Below are 22599 nucleotides of genomic sequence, written 5' to 3' on the forward strand. Positions count from 1 at the left end.
TCAATAGTTTTTTAGTGAATTCAATTGCTGATTAGTTTTATTTGTGACTAATTAGTTCTTAAGGTAACTGACTTTAAAATCCGCTGATGATAATCACTATGTAAATTTGACAGCCCGATTACTGGGTCGCACAGCTCATTTGGGACAGTATTAAAAACAGGAATTTAGTTAATCATAAAGAATATCATTTAGCCAGATTTGAAATGATAAATTCGAATACCAGAAAAGATATTTTGCAATAGAGGATGGTTTCAGTTGTTTACTTTTCCTAATTATGTATTTTTAATGTGAACTCTGACAATTTTTGGGTTTTAAAGCTTTGGTAAATAAGGCTTCCGAAAAGAGGAGTAAGGCTGCAATGCCCCCCCCCCGACACCCTAAATATTGGCATTGAAATATACCATGATGTTTTTATTTAATAAAAATAAACAAATTTTCCTCTCTTGCAGTCTTAGAAATTTTTATTTTTTTTGCATTTTCAGTAATATTGAAAAATCCTTGCTTCTCTAAATTTGTTCTGATCAGTGCTGCTTTCTCCCTTCCCTCGCATTACTAATATTTCTATCCCCAATTTGTAAATATTTATGCTGTCAAAAAAGTATGTATCTAGGATTTTTTTTTTTGGGGGGGGGGGGGTACAAAAAAACTATTAAAAACACATCAAAAATTATGTTTATATGCATTCTTGTCATGCTTTTACAAGTAATACAAAATTTCTTTGAGGGAGGGAGGTTAAATCCAGTAGATTTGCTGGACACGGCCTTGGTCTTAAATGACAGAGCAGAGATTTCTTTATTAATTCGAGCTATCCCAGCTGTGAGGGGGATAAAATAGTCCTAATTCGAATTTTTGTGCCTTAAATTCACATTAAAAATCTTCAATTCTTAAAAAGTCCTGCTTTCGGTCAAAACTACAATCTTTCCAGCTGGAGAGAACTGCCACCACCTTATAGCCCATGGTGCATCCTTGGTCCAAAGTCCCACCCTCCATATTGACATTCATCTAAAGCATATCTCACGAAAAGCTTGAAGACTTGAGCAGACTTACGTAATTTGTTAATTTTTTTAAGTTCGAGTTGTGACCCCTCCCCCCGATAAAAGGCATATAGTATTAGAAATATCGGGAGAACTATCAATTCATAACAATCAGAGGAAGGGGCCTGTGTACCACAAGTTCTCGATGCTGCCCAAATAACCCCAACAGTTCGCAGATACACATATGCGGTACATTTTATTTGAAGATGACAATTTAATGAGGAATGAGCAGTGGTGGATCCAGAGGGCGGATCCAGAGGTGGATCGAGGGAGGCACGCGCCTCCCTAACATAGTTTAAAGTAGTATAATTTACTTAATTAGCGCAAACTTGCGTCAGTTAAACTTGCTCCTAACGCAAATTTATCGGATCAACCTATTCCCTCACCCCTTAAAAAATCCTGGATCGGCCTTTGGGAGTGAGAGTTCATCTGTCCCAAAACCAAATAATGGTACATATTAACAAAAAGCTCTAGATTTCGAGTAGAATCCCCTCCCCTCTATGTTCTATCTAAATTATATCGAAACATCTATTATTTTTCAACAACTCAGATTACTTTTGGATCAGTTGCCGTCAACCCGATAATCTCCAACGTAAGTTCCTGGTTTAAATGTTAGAGTTTTCTCACCATATACAAACGTTTGTGCTCTAAAGTGATATTCCTAGCGGGAATGCAAGGAACTCCTTGGTTGAATGACGACTATTTGCTCCAAAATCCGTCCTACAAATAGCACTAACTGTAAAGCTGATTTCAGACAAGTATGTAATATATAACTTTTTGAGATGCCACTAGAACCACAGAATTTAGGTCATTAAAAACCACAAGAAGCAGGTAAATTTTACAAAGAAATATGGAGGAATCATAAAAAATCCAAGCAATTGCAGGGAGGGAATGTCACCAGAAGGCCTTAGTGAGCTCATAACTATTTCCAATCTATTGAAACAGGTAAAATTATGCAAAATAAGTTTTATTTTAAAGATACCATTTTGTGGGGGAGCTAGGGCTTATCTGTCGAAAGAGCATATGGAAATGTTTAGTAACAGAAACTACGAAAAATGTCCCGATTAAAAAAGAGACCTTCTCACTCTTTCCAACCTATCTCGTGATTTTCGGATATACTGAAAAATGTGTTTTTTTTTCTAATCAATTTTGACCACTTTCAGAATTTTTTTCCCCAGAACCAATCATCAACAACATTAATTGCTGGAGTGGCCCCTCTAGCTATGCGCTGTAAGACTAAAGATGCACTGACTCTCCTGAAGAAAGGAAATGAGCCTTAAAGAAATTTAATAATTGAAATTTTGAACTCATTAATTATAAAATCAATAAATTAAGATGCTCTGGTTTCATAATGAATTTAAATATATTAAAAAACAAACACAAGACACCCCAATGCATCTTGAGGGAAGCAGTTTAGTTTCAGAGTTCATTCAAGTGACGCACCAGTAATGGAGAAACAAACCATAGATAGTTTTGTGGATTTGATAGATCTGTTGTTAAATCTTGATTATGATGAGGGAATTATGTACGAAACGGCTGAGGAAGTGGATGAGCTTGAAACGAAAATAGAGAATTTTGTAATAGAACAGAAGAGAGAAAATAAACAGACCCTCTTTGATCACATGCTAGAAAGTAAGAAACGAAAACTGAACTGGTCTCAAAGAAAAGTGGATAAAAGTGAACAATTGTTGATTACCACTGATGAATGTAAAAAGAAAAAGAATTGGTTTGTAATACTGAAATCAGATATAAGATATTTGAGAAAAACAGAGGAGCTAAGAAAGCTTGTGCTCGTAAAAGCAGCTTATCGATCCTTAAAAAGAGGAAGTTAATTCCTTGGTATGTGCATATGGTTTTTCGTTTTCTTTTCCCTTTTTTGTGACTAATTTTATTAACGAGAAATGAATAAAAAAAATTCTTTTTAATTTGTTGACGCTTTTCAATAGGTTTATTTCATTATAGAAACTTGGGTGCTATATAAATCTGTACAGTAGGACAAAACAAAGATACTTTAGCCTGTAGACCCATCCCTGAAAGTTTCCTTTTCCTAACCTAACCCCTTTCCATGATAGCCAAAAGTAGCTAAAGTAGAATTTTACCCAAAACAAATTCCAACTATTGAAATTAAAAGGGAATTTTCCGGAGGAGAGGGGGGGAGGCTATGACTATACACAACTTAAAGAAAATAGTGTTTTTTTTTCAGAAAGGTGTTATGTTAAATGTCTCCATGTGTTCTTGTTCTCCATCGGTAGATATTCTTTCTAAAGCGATATCCTAAGGGGTGAATGTACTAAATATAATTGGCTTTCATGCTCAACACACTAAATTTCATTACTTAGCATTTATTCTTAAATTTTCTACAGATACGTGGCTCTTGCAAAGTCTTATTGAGAGTAGATTTGATACCTCTTTTTATTTAATCAGGACCTTTTCAAGGGGGAAGAGGTGCAAAAACAGAAAAAAGTTGTATTTGTAACCTGAAATCCTAGAAGGCATGATAAATTGGAAGTCTCAGCCATTTTCTATGATTAGCCCTAGGACGAAAATGTTGTTCCTTTTTATTTACTTCAGTTTAGTTTTCTCTCAATTAGGGCAATTCTTCGAGGAAACAAAGAGGTTGTAATGAGAATAAACTTTTTAAACTAGAAAATTGGCAATTTATACAAACTGATTTGGCCTTAAATGACAACAGACTTGCAATGAGTAAAATTGTCGGTGCGTTTCCCTAACCAGGAAATATTTCTGCCAGATCCAACGGAGTTGATAGAAATTGTGATCTTATTCTGCAAGATTTTTTTTAAACGCAGACTCAAACAATCTGATATGAAATTTTCAGGGTGGGAATTTACACAGTGGAAGTAATTTTACGGTGAAGAATTACCCACAGCGGAGGGGAGAATTGTCCTGGGGGACTTTTTGAATATTTCTAAATTTAAAAATACGATACGTAACTGACGTAAGGGAATTTTCCGTGGGCGGAGGGATTTTCCTAATAAAAAATTTTTCGCATGGAAATTTGATATGTAAATATTTGACGGATAGCATCTTGTTATGAAGAGATCGCAGCAGTGCGCGACAGGTAGGCCAGTAGAATATATAACTAAGAGTAACATTTCCCTTTTAAAAACGTTTGTTTTCGAACTAGGCAGAAATAGTTACAGATATGTTATCACTGATTATTAATTGTAAATATACAAATTTGACCTTTTATGGCTATTGGATTATTCGCATACAGCTTGAGGGCTGAATAAGAACAACCAGAACCAGACAAAAATCCTTTCAACTGTTTCAATGTTGAAATTACTATTTGAGTTTATTAATGCTCGTCATTGCTTTACGTAGCCTTTTATCTTTATTTAAAAAAAATTATATTTAAAAAAATTATTTTTTTAATTAATGCAAAACAGGACCAACAAACGTTTTTGTTTGTTTTGGTCATATATTCCGCACATTGGTATTTCCTGATGGATTTTAAAGTTAAATGTATACGTGCCGAGGATAAGCTTAATGAAGAGAATATTTTTAAAATAACTGCAGCATATTCAAACCCTTTTAATAGAAGTTCAAGCTCACTATCTACAAGATCACTGAATTTTTTAATACTATGTGAATCAAGTAGAGATGCCTCAGGAGGTCCGGACGGGGCACCATATATGGGCATAGAGTCATTAGGGAGAACACGTGGTTAATGGGGTCAATGTTGTTGTTGTTGTTTTGAGCACGCGATAGAGTCATTAGGGAGAACACGTGGTTAATGGGGTCAATGTTGTTGTTGTTTCCGGGCAAAGTTAATGACACTTCCTTCCTGTTGTTGTTCGAGGCAAATGTTATGAGTTTCCGGGAAACAGTTAGATCGCGTTTTTCCAATATTTGTTGTTCGAGCCAAATGTTATGAGTTTCCGGGAAACAGTTAGATCGCGTGTTTCCAGTATTTGTTGTTCGAGGCAAATGTTATGAGTTTCCGGGAAACAGTTAGATCGCGTGTTTCCTTCTCAGCCAAGCGAATGTCATGGTGTCCAGAAATAGTATTGGTTGTTGTTGTTCGAGGCAAATGTTATGAGTTTCCGGGAAACAGTTAGATCGCGTGTTTCCAGTATTTGTTGTTGTTGTTCGATGCAAATGTTATGAGTTTCCGGGAAACAGTTAGATCGCGTGTTTCCAGTATTTGTTGTTGTTTCCGAGGCAAATGTCAAGGTCAATGTTGTTGTTGTTTTGGGCAAGCTCCCAGCGAAAGTCAAGGGGAACCACGTGGTTAATGGGGTCAATGGTCTCTTTCTCCAGGTGTGTTTTTGGCACGCTCTCAGCGAATGTTATGATCCGAGTATTTGTTGTTGTTGTTGTTTTTGGCACGCTCTCAGTGAATGATATGATCAAGAAATAGGAAATAGATTGTTTCCCTGCAAAGTTAATTAATGTCTGACAGATGACGTCAAGTTAATTAATGTGTATGGATTTCGACCAGAATTGTTTCCGAGGCAAAGTTTAGATCACACATGACAGATGATGTCATGATTGATTGAATTGTCTCAAGCGCGAAGTTTATTAATGTCTGGAGTTCTTCCAGAAGAACTGTCTCTGTGCGAATGTTTAGATCTTAGCGCGGGAAGCAGGTTTCCAAATAATTTGAAATGCGCCAGCACAGAGATGTCAAACAAGAGGAACTCACTGAAATTACGTTTAGGGATAATTTTGACGAAACCGTTTTAGCCATTTTATGGAATTATTTCGGCGAAACAGTTAGAGACATTATAAAAGATGATTTTAGAAAAGGTTTTAGAAGAGAATTTAATGGTAAAACTCTGTGGTCGTTATAATACACAAGTTCCATTTGAACAGTGTTGTGAGGTCCTCTACCCCAACCCCAAACTGTTCCAATCCCCCACCCCAACCCCGAAGGAAGCCCCCGGTCCTCAAAGGTTCTCTGGACTTCCAAAGGGCCCCCGGCGCCCTCAAAGGCTCCTGAGCCCCCATTATAATACTTTTTTAAGGCTTTATTATATCTTTTCAGAACAAATTATTATTTTAGGGAATTATTTCGGCGAAACAGTTAGAGACATTATAAAAGATGATTTTAGAAAAGGTTTTAGAAGAGAATTTAATGGTAAAACTCTGTGGTCGTTATAATACACAAGTTCCATTTGAACAGTATTGTGAGGTCCTCTACCCCAACCACAAAGGGTTCCAATCCCCCTACCCCAACCCCGAAGGAAGCCCCGGTACTCAAAGGTCTCCCAAATTCCCAAAGGGTCCCCAGACCCCAAAGGCCCTCCCCAGACCCCCAAAGGCCCTCCCCGGGCCCCCAAAGGCCCATCGAGCTCCCAAAAGACCACCGGGGTCCCAAAGGCCTTCACCCAGTCCCCAAATGTCCCCCAGGCTCCCAACTGGCCCCCGGACCCCCAAAGGCCCTCCCCCGGTCCCCAAAGGTCCCCCAGGCTCCCAAAGGGCCCCCGACCCCCAAAGGCCCACCCCCCCGACCCCAAAGGTCCACCCGGCTCCCAAAGGCCCAAACCGTCCTCAAGGGCCGCCAGACCCACAAAGGCTCTCCCCGGGCTCCCAAAGGACCAGCCAGCCATTGGTTTAGTTTTAGTTAAAAGTATAGTGTTTTAGCTTAGAGTCATAACTTAGAGTTTTTGTTGAAGCTCTAGTTTAGTTTAATGTTAGTTAAGAGTTTGATGTTTTACCTTTGAGTTTCAGTTAGAGTTATAGTTTTGTTTAGTTTTAGTTAAGTGTTTGTAGCTTTATCTTAGAGTCTTATCTCAGTGTTTAATTTAAAGTTATTGTGTAGTTTAGTTTTAGTTAAGAGTTTAGAGTTTTACCTTAGAGTCTTAGCTTAGAGTTTTCGTTACAGTGGAAGTTTAGTTTAGTTAAAGTTAAGAATTTAAAGTTTTAGCTTAGAGTCATAGCCTAGAGTTTTACTTAAAGTTATAGTTTGGCTAAGTTTTAGTTAAAAGTTTTGAGTTTTAGCTTAGAGTCTTAGCTTAGAGTTTTTTTGTTAGAGTTCAAGTTTAGTTTAGTCTTATATAAGATTTTGAAATTTTACCTTTGATTTTTAGTTAGAGCTTTAGCTTAGTTTAGCTCCAGTTAAGAGTTTAGAGTCTTTAGCTTAGTGGTTTTGCTTTAGTTCCATTTGAAGTTAGTTTCATTTAAGAGTTTAAAGATTTAGCTTAGAGTTTTTGTTAGAGTTCTAGTTTAGTTTAATTTTAGTTAAGAGTTTGATGTTTTACCTTTGAGTTTCAGTTAGAGTTCTAGTTTAGTTTAGTTTTAGTTAAGAGTTTATAGTTTTTAGCTTAGAGTCTTAGCTTAGAGTTTTTGTTGAAGTTCTAGTTTATTTTAGTTTTAGTTAATAGTTTAGAGTTTTAGCTTAGAGTCTTAGCTTAGAGTTTTTGTTAGAGTTCTATTTTAGTTTAATTTTATTTTAGAGTTTAGAGTTTTAGCTTAGTCTTAGCTTAGAGTTTTTTTTGTTAGAGTTCTAGTTTAGTTTAATTTTAGTTAAGAGTTTGATTTTCTTACCTTTGAGTTTCAGTTAGAGTTTTAGTTTAGTTTTAGTTAAGAGTTTGGTGTTTTACCTTAGAGTCTTAGCTTAGAGTTTTAATTAGAGTTCTAGTTTATTTTATTTTTAGTTAAGATTTTAGATTTTTAGCTTATATTATTATATTATATTTTTTTATATAGTTCTATTTTATTTTTTTTTTATTTAATAGTTTAGAGTTTTTGTTGAAGTTTTAGTTTATTTCAGTTTTAGTTAATAGTTTAGAGTTTTAGCTTAGAGTCTTAGCTTAGAGTTTTTGTTTAGTTTAGTTTTAGTTAAGAGTTTAGAGTTTTAGCTTAGAGTCTTAGCAGAGAGTTTTTGTTAGAGTTCTAGTTTAGTTTAGTTTTAGTTAAGAGTTTAGAGTTTTCGCCTAGAGTCTTATCTCAGAGTTTTTGTTAGAGTTCTAGTTTAGTTTTAGTTAAGAGTTTAAAATTTTAGCTTAGAGTCTTAGCTTAGAGTTTTATGTTTAATTATGTTAATTATGTTTAATTATGTTTTATGTTTAGATTAAGTTAGCTTATCATGAGTGCTCATGATAAGCTAACCTAATCTAACCTAACTTAAACGTGGAGAAACCAAACTTCTAACCTGACCTAACCTAACCTATGGTTTTGGTATTTCTATGCAATATTGTGTAATTTTGTGGTTATGCTAGTTTGGACTAAACTTCAACTATAACTAAATCTCTAAGCTAATATTATATGATAAAGATATAACTCTTAACTAAAACTAAACTAAACAATAACTCTAAATAAAACTATGAGCTAAGACTCTAAGATAAAAATCTAAACTATTAACTAAAAATAAAATAAACGAAACTTCAACCATAACTAAAACTCTAATCTAATACTTTAAGTTAAAACTCAAAACTCTTAACTAAAACTAAACTAAACTAGAACTCTAAATAAAACAATAAGCTAAGACTTTAAGGTAAAACTCTAAACTCTTAACTAAAATTAAACTAAGCTAGAACTCTAACTAAAACTCTAAGCTAAGACTCCAAGCTATAACTCTAAACACTTAACTATGAGTAAACTAAACTTCAACTCTAAGTAAAACTCTAAGCTAAGAGTCTAAGGTTGAACTCTAAACTCTTAACTAAACTAAACTAGAACTTCAAAATCTCTAATCTAAGACTCTAATATAAAAATTCTAAATTATTAACTATGACTAAACTAAACTTCAACTACAAAAAAAACTCTAACCTATGAATCTATTATAAAACTCTAAAATCTTAACTAAAATAAACTATAACTATAAAAAAAAATCTAAACTACGACTCTAATCTAAAAAACTCTAAATTCTTAACTATAACTAAACTAAACTTCAACTCTAACTATAACTCTAAGCTAAGACTCTAAGTTAAAACTCTAAACTCTTAACTAAAACTAAACTAAAACTCTAACAAAAACTCTAATCTAAGAATCTAAGCTAAAAATATAAACTCTAAACTAAAACTAAACTAAACTATAGCTTCAACAAAAACTCTAAGTTATTAATCTAAGCTAAAAACTCTAAACTCTTGACTAAAACTAAACTAAAATAGAAATCCAAAAAAAACTCTAAGATAAGATTCTAAGATAAAATTCTAAACTCTCAACTAAAACTAAACTAGAACTCTAACTAAAACTCTAAGCTATGACTCTACGGTAAAACACCAAACTCTTAACTATTACTAAACTAAACTTCAACTCTAACAAAAACTCTAAGCTAAAACTCTAAACTATTAACTAAAACTAAAATAAACTAAAACTTCAACAAAAACTCTAAGCTAAGACTCTAAGGTAAAAACAAACCTCTTAACTAAAACTAAACTAGAACTCTAACTGAAACTCTAAGGTAAAAAATCAAACTATTAACTAAAACTAAACTAGATGTCTAATTGAAACTCAAAGGTAAAAAAATAAAACTCTTAACTAAAATTAAAGTAAACTAGAACTCTAACAAAAAAACTCTAAGCTAAAACTCTATACTCTTAAATAAAATTGAACTAAACTAGAACTCTAACAAAAACTCTAAGCTATTAACTAAAAATAAACTAAACTAGAACTTCAACAAAAACTATAAGCTAAGACTCTAAGATAAAAACTCTTAAACTATTAACTAAAACTAAACTAAAATAGAAATCTAACTGAAACTCAAATGTAAAACTCTAAACTATTAACTAAAACTAAAATAAACTAGAACTCTAACAAAAACTCTTAGCTAAGACTCTAAGCTAAAATTCTAAACTCTTAACTAGAACTAAACAAAACTAGAACTCTAACTAAAACTCTAAGCTAAGACTCCAAGGTAAAACGCTAAACTCTTAACTAAAAGTAAACTAAACTAGAACTCTAACTGAAACTCAAAGGTAAAATATCAAATTCTTAACTAAAATTAAACTAAACTAGAACTCTAACAAAAACTCTAAGCTAGGACTCTAAGGTAAAACTCTAAACTCTTAATTAAAACTAAACTAAACTAGAACTCTAGCAAAAACTCTAAGCTAAGACTCAGTTAAAACTCGAAACTCTTAACTAAAACTTAACCAAACTATAACTTAAAGTAAAACTCTAAGCTATGACTCTAAGCTAAAACTCTAAATTCTTAAAAGTAACTAAACTAAACTTCAAATCTAACTAAAACTCTAAGCTAAGACTCTATTTTAAAAATATAAAATATTAAATAAAACTAAACAAAGTTAGAACTATAACTAAAAATATAAGATAAGACTCTATTCTAAGACTATTCTATATCATATAACTAAAATAAAATAAAACTCTAATTACATCTATAATACTAATAAAAGACTCTAAACGAAAAATAAACTAAACTTCAACAAAAAATCTAAAATGAGACTCGAAGCTAATAAAACTAAACTATTAACTAAAACTAAACTAAACTAGAACTCTATAAAAAACTCTAATCTGAGACCCTAATATAAAACTATAAACTCTTAATTAAAAATAAACTAGACTAAAACTCTAATGTAAGTCTATAGGGTAAAACACCAAACTCTTAATTATAACTAAATTAAACTAGAACTATAACAAAAACTCTAATCTAAGACTCTAACCTAAAACTATAAACTCTAAACTAAAACTAAACTAAACAAGAACTCTAACAGAAACTCTTAGCTAAGACTCTAGGCTAAAACTCTAAAATCTTAACTAAAACTAAACTAAACTAGAACTCTAATTAAAACTCTAAGTCTAAGCTAAAACTCTAAGCTAAACTATAACTTCAACAAAAAACTTTAAACTAAGACTATAAGCTAAAAACACTAAACTCTTAACTAAAACTAAACTAAACTAGAACTATAACAAAAACTCTGAGATAAGACTCTAGGCTAAAACTCTAAACTCTTAACTAAAACTAAACTAAACTAGAACTCTAACAAAAACTCTCTGCTATGACTCTAAGCTAAAACTCTAAAATCTTAACTAAAACTAAACTAAAACTCTAAGCTAAGTCTCTATGGTGAAACACCAAACTTTTAACTATAACTAAACTAAACTAGAACTCTTACAAAAACTCTAAGCTAAGACTCTAAGCTAAAATTCTAAACTCTTAACTATTAATAAACTAAAATAAAATTCTAAGATAGGTCTCTAAGTTAAAACTCCAAACTCTTAACTATATGTAAACTAAACAAGAACTCTAACAAAAACTCTAAGCTAAGACTCTATGCTAAAACTCTAAACTCTTAACTATTACTAATTTAAACTTCAACTCTAACAAAAACTCTAAGCTAAGTCCCTATGGTAAAACTCCAAAGTCTTAACTATATCTAAACTAAACTAGAACTCTAACAAAAACTCTAATATAAGACTATAATATAAAAACTCTAATCTATTAACTAAAACTAAAATAAACTTCAACTCTAACAAAAACTCTAAGCTAAGACTCTAAGCTAAAAATCTAAACTCTTAACTAAAACTTAACTAAACTAGAACTTCGACAAAAACTCTAGGCTATGACTCTAAGCTAAAAACTCTAAACTCTTAACTAAAACTAAAATAAACTAGAACTCTAAAAAAAAACTATAAGATAATAATATAATATAAAATTATAAACTATTATATAAAAATAAAATAAAATATAAATTACACAAAAACTATAAGTTAAAAAAAAAAAATATTAACTAAAAATAAACTAAACTAGAACTCTAACAAAAACTCTAAACTAAGACTCTAAGCTAAAAAACTCTAAACTCTTAACTAAAACTAAACTAAACTAAAATTCTAAGCTAGGTCTCTAGGGTAAAACTCTTAACTATATTTAAACTAAACTAGAACTCTAACAAAAACTCTAAGCTAAGACTCTATGCTAAAACTCTAAACTCTTAACTATTACTAAACTAAACTTCAACTCTAACAAAAACTCTAAGCTAAGACTAAAGCTAAAACTCTAAACTATTAACTAAAACTAAACTAATCTAGAACTTCAACAAAAACTCTAAGCTATGACTCTCAGCTAAAATCTTTAAGCTCTTAACTAAAACTAAAATAAACTAGAACTCTAACATAAAACTCTAAGCTAAGAATCTAAGCTAAAATTATAAACTCTTAACTAAAACTAAACTATAACTCTAACAAAAACTCTGAGATAAGACTCTATGCTAAAAATCTAAACTCTTATCTAAAACTAAAATAAACTATAACTCTAAAAAAAACTCTAATCTATGACTCTAAGCTAAAACTCTAAACTCTTAATTAAAACTAAACTAAACTAAAACTCTAAGCTAGGTCTCTAAGATAAAACTCTTAACTATATCTAAAGTAAACTAGAACTCTAACAAAAACTCTAAGCTAACACTTTATGCTAAAACTCAAAACTATTAACTATTAATAAACTAAAATTAAAATATAAAAAAAAATCTAATATAATACTATAATATAAAAATACAAAATATTAAATAAAAATAAAATAAAATAAAACTTCAAAAAAAACTCTAAGCACTTAACTAAAACTAAAATAAACTAGAACTCTAAAAAAAAAACTCTAAGCTAAGACTCTAAGATAAAATTCTAAAATTTTAACTAAAACTTAACTAAACTAGAACTCAAATTAAAACTCTAAGATAAGAATCTAAGTTAAAACACCAAACTATTAACTAAAACTAAACTAAAACTGTAACTGAAACTCAAAGTAAAAAAAATCAGACTCTTAGCTAAAATTAAACTAAAATAGAACTCTAACAAAAAAAACTCTAATCTAAGACTAAGCTAAAAACATAAACTCTTAACTAAAACTAAAATAAACTATAACTCTAACAAAAACAATAAGCTAAGACTCTAAGCTAAAACTCTAAACTCTTAACTATAACTAAACTAGAACTTCAACAAAAACTCTGAGATACGGCTCTAAGCTAAATACTCTAAATTCTTAACTAAAACTAAACTAAACTAGAACTCTAACTGAAACTCAAAGGTAAAACATCAAACTCTTAACTAAAATTAAACTAAACTAGAACTCTAACAAAAACTCTAAGATAAGACTCTAAGCTAAAACTCTAAACTATTAACTAAAACTAAACTAAACTATAATTTCAACAAAAACTCTAAGCTAAAAACTCTAAACTCTTAACTAAAGCTAAACTAAACTAGAACTCTAACTGAAACTCAAAGGTAAAACATCAAACTCTTAACTAAAATTAAACTAAACTAGAACTCTAACAAAAAAACTCTAAGATAAGACTCTAAGCTAAAACTCAAAACTCTTAACTAAAACTTAGCCAAACTATAACTTTAAGTAAAACTCTAGGCTATGACTCTAAGCTAAAACTCTAAATTCTTAACTGTAACTAAACTAAACTTCAACTCTAACTAAAACTCTAAGCTAAGACTCTAAGGTAAAACTCTAAACTCTTAACTAAAACTAAACTACAAAATATCTCTAACTTAAACACTAAGCTAGGACTCTAAGCTAAAGCTACAAACTCTTAACTAAAACTAAACCAAACTAAAACTCTAACTGAAACTCAAAGGTAAAACATCAAACTCTTAACTAACATTAAACTAAACTAGAGCTTCAACAAAACCTCTAAGTTATGACTCTAAGCTAAAACACTCTATACTTTTAACTAAAACTAAACCACGGGCTGGGTGGTCCTTTGGGAGCCCGGGGAGAGCCTTTGTGGGTCTGGAGGCCCTTGAAGACCGATTGGTCCTTTGGGAGCCCGGTGGACCTTTGGGGATCGGGGGAGGGTCTTTGGGGGTCCGGGGCCCTTTGGGAGCCTGGGGGAACTTGGGGACCGGGGGAGGGCCTTTGGGGGTCCGGGGGGCCAGTTGGGAGCCTGGGGGACATTTGGGGACCGGGTGAAGGCCTTTGGGACCCCGGTGGTCTTTTGGGAGCTCGATGGGCCTTTGGGGGCCCGGGGAGGGCCTTTGGGGGTCTGGGGAGGGCCTTTGGGGTCTGGGTCCTCTTTGGGAGGTTGGGGGACCTTTGAGTCCCGGGGCTTCCTTCGGGGTTGGGGTCGGGGGATTGGAACCCTTTGGGGTTGGGGTAGAGGACCTCACAACATTGTTCAAATGGAACTTGTGTATTATAACGACCACAGAGTTTTACCCTCAAATTCTCTTCTAAAACCTTTTCTAAAATCATCTTTTAAAATGTCTCTAACTGTTTCGCCGAAATAATTCCCTAAAATAATAATTTGTTCTGAAAAGATATAATAAAGCCTTAAAAAAGTATTATAATGGGGGCTCAGGAGCCTTTGGGGGCGCCGGGGGCCCTTTGGTGGCCCAGAGAACCTTTGAGGACCGGGGGCTTCGTTGAGGGTTGGGGTGGGGGGATTGCAACCCTTGGGGGTTGGGGTAGAGGACCTCACAACACTATTCAAATGGAACTTGTGTATTATAACGACCACAGAGTTTTACCATTAAATTCTCTTCTAAAACCTTTTCTAAAATCATCTTTTATAATGTCTCTAACTGTTTTGCCGAAATAATTCTATAAAATGGCTAAAACGGTTTCGCCAAAATTATCCCTAAACGTAATTTCAGCGAGTTCCTCTTGTTTGGCATCTCTGCGCTGGCGCATTTCAAATTATTTGGAAACCTGATTCCCGCGCTAAGATCTAAACATTCGCTCAGAGACTGTTCTTCTGGAAGAACTCCAGACATTAATAAACTTCGCGCCGGAGACAATTTAATCCATCATGACATCATCTGTCATGTGTGATCTAAACTTTGCCTCGGAAACAATTCTGGTCAAAATCCAAAGACATTAATTAACTTGACGTCATCTCTCAGACATTAATTAACTTTGCCCGGAAACAATCTATTTCCTATTTCTGGATCATAACATTCGCTGAGAGCGTGCCAAAAACAACAACAACAAATACTCGAATCATAACATTCGCTGAGAGCGTGCCAAAAACACACCTGGAGAAAGAGACCATTGACCCATTAACCACGTGGTTCCCCTTGACATTCGCTGGGAGCTTGCCCAAAACAACAACAACATTGACCTTGACATTTGCCTCGGAAACAACAACAAATAGTGGAAACACGCGATCTAACTGTTTCCCGGAAACTCATAACATTTTCATCGAACAACAACAACAAATACTGGAAACACGCGATCTAACTTTTTACCGGAAACTCATAACATTTGCCTCGAACAACAACAACAAATACTGGAAAAACGCGATCTAACTGTTTCCCGGAAACTCATAACATTTGCCTCGAGCAACAAATATTGGAAACACGCGATCTAACTGTTTCCCGGAAACTCATAACATTTGGCTCGAACAACAAATATTGGAAACACGCGATCTAACTTTTCCCCGGAAACTCATAACATTTGCCTTGAACAACAACAGGAAGGAAGTGTCATTAACTTTGCCCGGCAAAAAGAACTCAATTTACTCATTTCATCTTTTTGTCTCCCATATGACTCTATCGAGTGCTCAAAACAACAACAACAACATTGACCAATTTCACCATGTGTTCACCCAAGACACTCTCGAGTGCCCAAATAACCAAAAACCACAAAGTCCAAATAATAAACGTGTTCTCCCTAATGACTCTATCCCCATATATGGTGCCCCGTCCGGACCTCCTGAGGCATCTCTACTGAATCATACTTACGGTTTTTTTTTTTTTTTTTTTTTTTTTTTTTTACGGATCCTCAGGTTAAGCCAATGGCCAAGGAATGTCAAGAGAATATTCTAATTTTATTGGAAATGGAAAATTCTACTCCCCTTTTTTTTAGTCCAAAGTCTCTTTCCAACACAGGACGACGAGTCCCTTTCCTATACCCTTCTAAGTTGCCTCCCCCCATCAGCAACGATCAGAGTTTTAAGATGGGCATTTTGTTCAATTTAGTTCAAAAGTCTAATCTATTTGCATCTGGATATGTCAAAGACCCCTCCCTCGTCCCTTGCTCCTTAGTCAAAAGTTCAACATTAGGTTGATTGCCCATTGTTTACATTTGTGATATATTATTGATACAGTGGGCATATTTCATCCCGGGTTTCCAAAAAGGCTAATTGGTCCAGGACTTTTAGCTCAAAAAAGTGTCGAACCCGGACAAAATTGCAATATAAACAAAAATGGTACCAAAATGATCAGAAAAAAATTCTGTACAACATACTAAAAGTCCCCATAAATCCGAGTGGGGCGAGTACCCGAAAAATAGGGGAAAAAGGGGAAATGCGGGGGAAAATGGAAAAAATGCCGAACATGCCCAGAAAATAGTTTAAAGTGAGTTTTCTGAGGTTTTCACATACGCTGATTACAAAATTGACATCTAAAATTCAGTATAGAAAAAGAGTACTACGGAAAACGGGGGAACAGATGAAAAAGGGTAGAAAAGAGAAGAAGACTGGGTAGGGGTAGAAAGCGGTTTGAAAGATATTTTCTGGGGTATTCCTATCTTGTGATTACAAAATTGAGAACTAAAATGATATAAGAAATTGATTAACATAAAACGGGAAAATTGGGGGGAGGTGGGGGAGGGGAAAAAGGGAAATATACAGGGTAGGGGTAGAAAGCAGTAGAGGAGGGGGTCCGACTCCGAACAGTACCACGTGGTTTATGGTTTTCTCAGTGAGAATGAAAAAACAGGAATTTTCTCACTTGAAAAACCATGAATTTTGTCACATTTATGGTTGTTTTCATGGATGGTTATGTGAGTTGTTCTATTTATTTGATGTTTTTCTCGGATGTCAACATCAAATTATGGATGTTTTATGGTTTTTGTCAGTGAGAATTTGAAAAACATGAACATTGTCACATTTATGGATGGTTTTATGGTTTTTGTCAGTGAGAATGAAAAAACAGGAACTTTCTCACTTTCATGGATGTCAACAGCAATTTATGTATGTTTCATGGTTTTTGTCAGTGAGAATGGAAAAACAGTATTTTTCTCACTTTGCTGTCAGTCATTAATCAAATTGTTTCCGGGCAAAGTTTAGTAATGTCTGACAGGTACTGCTCCAGGAATAGATCCAAGTCATTAATGTCCTTGCCTCGGGAGCAGTTCTACTGGTCGAACTCCAAAGGATATTAATAACCAAAGGCCATGGAAACAATTAGGTAAGAAACATCTTAGCGATGAATTGTTTTAGCGCGCGAGAAGGTTTCCTATTAATTTGAAATGCGTTAGCACAGAGATGCCAATAACAAAGGAACACGCTGAATTTGTGTTTAGGGATTATTTGGGCGAAACCGTTTTAGACAGGTTATGGAACTATTTCGGCGAAACAGATAGAGACATTTTAAAAGAAGATTTTTGAAGAGATTTTAGAAGAGAATTTGAGTGTGGTCGTTATAATACACATGTTTCATTTGAACAGTGTTGTGAGGTCCTCTAACCCAACCCCAAAGGGTTCCAATCCTCCTACCCCAACCCCGAAGGAAGCCCCCGGTCCTCAAAAGCCCCCCAAGCTCCCAAAGGCCCTCCACCGGTCTCCAAATGTCCCCCAGGCCCCCAACTGCCCCCCGGACCCTCAAAGGCCCCCCAAGCTCCCAAAGGGCCACCGGCGCCCCCAAAGGCCCACCCAGACCCCCAAAGGTCATCCCCGGGCCCCCCAAAGGCCCATCGAGCTCCCAAAAGACCAACGGGGTCCCAAAGGCCCTCCACCGGTCCCCAAATGTCCCCCAGGCACCCAAAGGCCCTCCCTGTGCCCCCCCCCAAAGCCCCCACCAGCTCCCAAAGGACCCACGGGGGGCCAAAGGCCCTCCACCCGGCCCAAAAAGTCCCTCCCGTCCCCCAAACGCCCACACAGGGCCCCAAAGGCCCACCGGTCCCCAAATGTCCCTCCGGACCCCCAAAGGCCCTCTCTGTGCCCAAAGGCCCTCCATGTGCCCCCATTCAATTATCAGAAAGTATTGTGACACAATGGATAGAAAATATGAAATTATTGATGAACTTGACGCCTTGGCAGCCACAATTAGCAATGTAAGTTCTGTTTTCATTTTTTATTTTCAAAATAAAATTGTTTTCCGTGGTCACCCTCTACTTTATTCGGGTAAACCCCCCCCTATACAAACGTCCCTATATGATGTTTATACTCGATAAAAAGTGTAAAATACGCTCTTTTTTCGTTACGTAAACCCCATCCTTCCTTCCCCCTCTGTTTACGACCTTAATTCTAGCAAAAAGAAATAATTTTCTTTCGTTAAATTTATGCAATTTTAAGTGTCTATATCCTAGCTAAAAGCGATCATTGACTTCCGTCACTGGTGTTATTAACCGAACCTGGTTTTGACACAAGGCTCTCCGGCACGAGGCCTATAATTAGCTGTCATCCTTTCCCCTCTGTGTTTACGAACGCAGCAGCCAAAGTCAAAAGGAACTGTTTCTCCGTCAAAATTAAAACACTTTGAGGCAATTGTAATAATTAGGCGCAGACGCAATGTGCTATTTTGGAGAACCGGTGAAATCTCGTTATTTTCAAATTAAGATCTAACAATATATTTAGGACATTGGCGAAAGGGGAGGGGGCCATGCCTCAATTCTATCGCCATCATTGTAAGGTGAAAACAAACTGTTTCTTCGCGTGAAAAGTAAGGGGGTGAGTTTAAGAAAAAGATACATTGCTTTATTATGCGTAAATTGAATAGCATTTTTACCATATCTTTCGGTGGAGGGAGGGGGTATTTTCCAATGTCTTTTCTCAGGGATATTTTCCGTGGGGGTTATTTTCCGTGGGCTGTTTTTTCTGGGTGTGTGATAAATACCAGCTATCGTAAAAGGATATGGAAAGATAAAAAATACCGTTAATACTTTAAATGCATCAAACAAGGCGTGCACAATGCAGATTAAAACCAGAAAAGAACAGAAACGCCTAAAAATAAGAAATTAGGCCGATTTATATAGGCCGGCTTTTGAAGGGCTCAGTGAGCCGTAATTCTCAGATTCAAAAAGGATGCAATTAGTATATTTCACGAAACCTGATTTGGGAGGCGTAGTTTGCTTTTTGGACTTTTCAGAGCTAGGATTCTTAGTCACTCATAGGTGTTTGTTGTCTGAAACTTCGAGTTTGGAATGAGTAGTTGGCTATTTCAGACTTTTCTGAACTAAGGTTTCTTAGTATTTCGTAGGTGAATGCTGTCTGAAACTTATGATTTGGGATATGTAAATTACTATTTCGGGCTTTTCTGAGTTGGATTTCTTAGTCTTTCATAGGTGTGTAGTGGCTGAAACCTATGATTTGGGATGTGTAGTTTGCTATTTTCGACTTTTCTGAGCTAGGTTTCTTAACCTTTCATAGGTATGTGTTGTCAGAACATTATGATTTGGGATGTGTAGTTTGCTATTTCAGGCTTTTCTGAGCTAAGGTTTTCTAGTATTTCGTAGGTGAATGTTGTCTGAAACCAATAGTTTGGGATGTGTAATTTGCTATTTCCGACTTTTCATAACCGGATTTCTTAGTCTTTCGTAGGTGTGTGGTGTCTGAAACCTATGATTTGGGATGTGTGGGATTGCTATTTCAGACTTTTCTGAGTTGGATTTCTTAGTCTTTCATAGGTGTGTAGTGTCTGAAACCTATGATTTGGGGTGGGTGGATTGCTACTTTTGACCTTTCTGAGCTGGATTTCTTAGCCTTTCATAGGTGTTTGTTGTCTGAAACATATAGTTTGGGATGACTAGTTTGCTATTTTTGACTTTTCTGACCTAGGTTTCTTAGCCGTTCATAGGTGAGTGTTGTCTGAAACCTATGATTTGGGATATGTAATTTGCTATTTCTGACTTTTCATAACCAGATTTCTTAGTCTTTCGTAGGTGTGTGATGTCTGAAACCTATGATTTGGGGGTGTGTGGGTTGATATTTTTTGACTTTTCTGAGCAGGATTTCATAGCCATTCGTTGGTGTGTGTTGACTGAAACCTATGATTTGGGATGGTTAATTTGCTATTTTAGACTTTTCTGAGCTAGATTTCTTAGCCACTCATAGGAGTGTGTTGTCTGAAACTCATGATTTGGGAAGCACACGAAAACTTACATGCACACAAAAACTTAAATGCACACAAAAACTTACACACACACACACACACACAGACACACACAAAAATTACACAAACAAACACACTAAAAATCACACACACACGCCAAAAATAACACACAAAAAAAAACTAAAAAACGCATACACAAACAAACACACAAAAAAACTTACAAATTAACACAAAAAAACTCACACACACACACGCACAAAAACTTACACACACACACACACACAAAAAAAACACATACACACACGAAAACAAACACACACACACGCCAAAAATAACACACACAAAAACTTACACATGCACACGAAAACTTACACACACACACACACACTAAAACTTACACACACACGCCAAAACTTACACACACACACACACACACAAACTTACACACACACACACACACAAAAAAACTTACACATGCACACGAAAACTTACATGCACACAAAAACTTACATGCACACAAAAACTAACACACACACACACACACAAAACTTACACACACACACACACACGAAAACTCACACACAAACACGCCAAAACTTACACACACACACACATACACATACACAAAAACTTACACATGAACACAAAAAGGACTCACACACACACACGCCAAAACTTACACACACAAATAAAACTAACACACACACACACACATAAAAAAAAACACTCACACACACACGCACACAAACTTACACACACACACACACACAAAACTTCCAAAAACACACAAGAAAAATTACACACACAAGCAAAATCATACAAACACAAAAAATTACACACACACACACACACACACACAAACAAACACACACACACACACAAAAACTACAACAACACAAAACATAAAAACCAACACATAAAAACACCCAAAAACAAAAACACTAACAAAAACACACACAAAAATTATCTAAACACACAATGATTATACACACAAAAAATTACACACACACACAAAAACTTACACACACGCACAAAATCTAACACACACACACACACACAAAACTCACACACACACACACGAAAACTTACACACACACGCCAAAACTTACACACACACAAAAAAACACACACACACACAAACAAACACACAAAATCAAAAACAAATGAACAAGATAAAATACTTTAACAATAAATAATATACCCACTACACAGAAAAATTACACACACACGAATTAACTTACACACACAAAAGATATGACTCAAACAATATTACACACACACACACACAAAAACTTACACCCACACACAAAAACTCACAAACACACAAAAAAACTCACACCCACAAAAACATACACACACACACACACACACACACAAACTCACACACACACACATCAAAACTCACACACACACGCAAAAACTTACACACACAAAAACTTACACACACACACACACACACACACACACACACACACACACACAAAAAACTTACACACAAAAAAAATTACACACCCACACACAAACACACACACACATACACAAACTAACACAAACACACAAAAACTTATATCCACACACAATAGCTTATACACACAAAAAATTACACAAACACAAAAAAACTTACAAAAACGCACAAAAACATACACACACACAAAAACTTACACACACATACACTAAAAATTACACACACACAAAAAATTTCACACACACACAAAAACTTACAAACAAACACAAAAATAAACAACAATACCCAAACACACTGACACCTTCTCAAAAAATACTACATCCACAAAAAAAAGTATAGACACACACACGAAAACTTCCACGCACACGTCAAAACTAACACACACAAAAGCTTAGACACATAAAAACTTACACAAACACACACACACAAACCTTACACCCACACGCAAAAACTTATACACACACACACAAAAACTTACACACACAAAAACTTACACACACACACACACACACACAAAAACAAACACACACACTCAAACACATACACACACAAACAAACAAAAAAACAAACACACACACACAAACACACTCACACACACACACAAACACACCAAAACAAACGCACACACGCAGACACACAATCACACTTACACACACACATGCACACACACACATACACACACACACACACACACACACACACAAAACCTACATATGCACACAAAAACTTACATGCACACAAACACACACACACACATACACACACACACACACACACAAACACACACACATACACACACACACATACATACACACATACATACATACACATACACATACACATACACACACACATACACACACACAAACACACACACATACACACAGACATAGACACACACACACACACACACACACAAACACACACAAACACAAACACACACATAGACACACACACACAAACACACACAAACACACACACACACACACACACACACACACACACATACACACATACACACACACACATACATACACACAGTCACACACATCCAAAAATACACATACAAAAATAGAGATACAAACACAAACACACACACACACACAAACACACACACACACATACATACACACACAAATAAAAACACACACATACACACAAACATACATATACACACATACA

The 22599-nt window shown here is 35.0% G+C and overlaps 1 protein-coding gene across 1 annotated transcript in view; it reads left to right on the plus strand.

Moving 5' to 3' along the window:
• Nucleotides 1–2482: 2482 nt before the first annotated feature.
• LOC148949707 (uncharacterized) overlaps nucleotides 2483–22599 on the plus strand; it is a 38291-nt gene continuing 18174 nt past the window's right edge. Inside the window, exon 1 of the mRNA XM_089092761.1 lies at nucleotides 2483–2666. Coding sequence (XP_088948887.1) covers nucleotides 2483–2666 — 184 coding nt within the window. The remainder of the gene's footprint in view (nucleotides 2667–22599) is intronic.

This window comes from Artemia sp. Qi Xiang Cuo, chromosome 8 (assembly GCF_049724085.1).
Source record: "Artemia sp. Qi Xiang Cuo chromosome 8, ASM4972408v1, whole genome shotgun sequence".
NCBI classification, from domain to species: Eukaryota; Metazoa; Arthropoda; class Branchiopoda; order Anostraca; family Artemiidae; genus Artemia; species Artemia sp. Qi Xiang Cuo.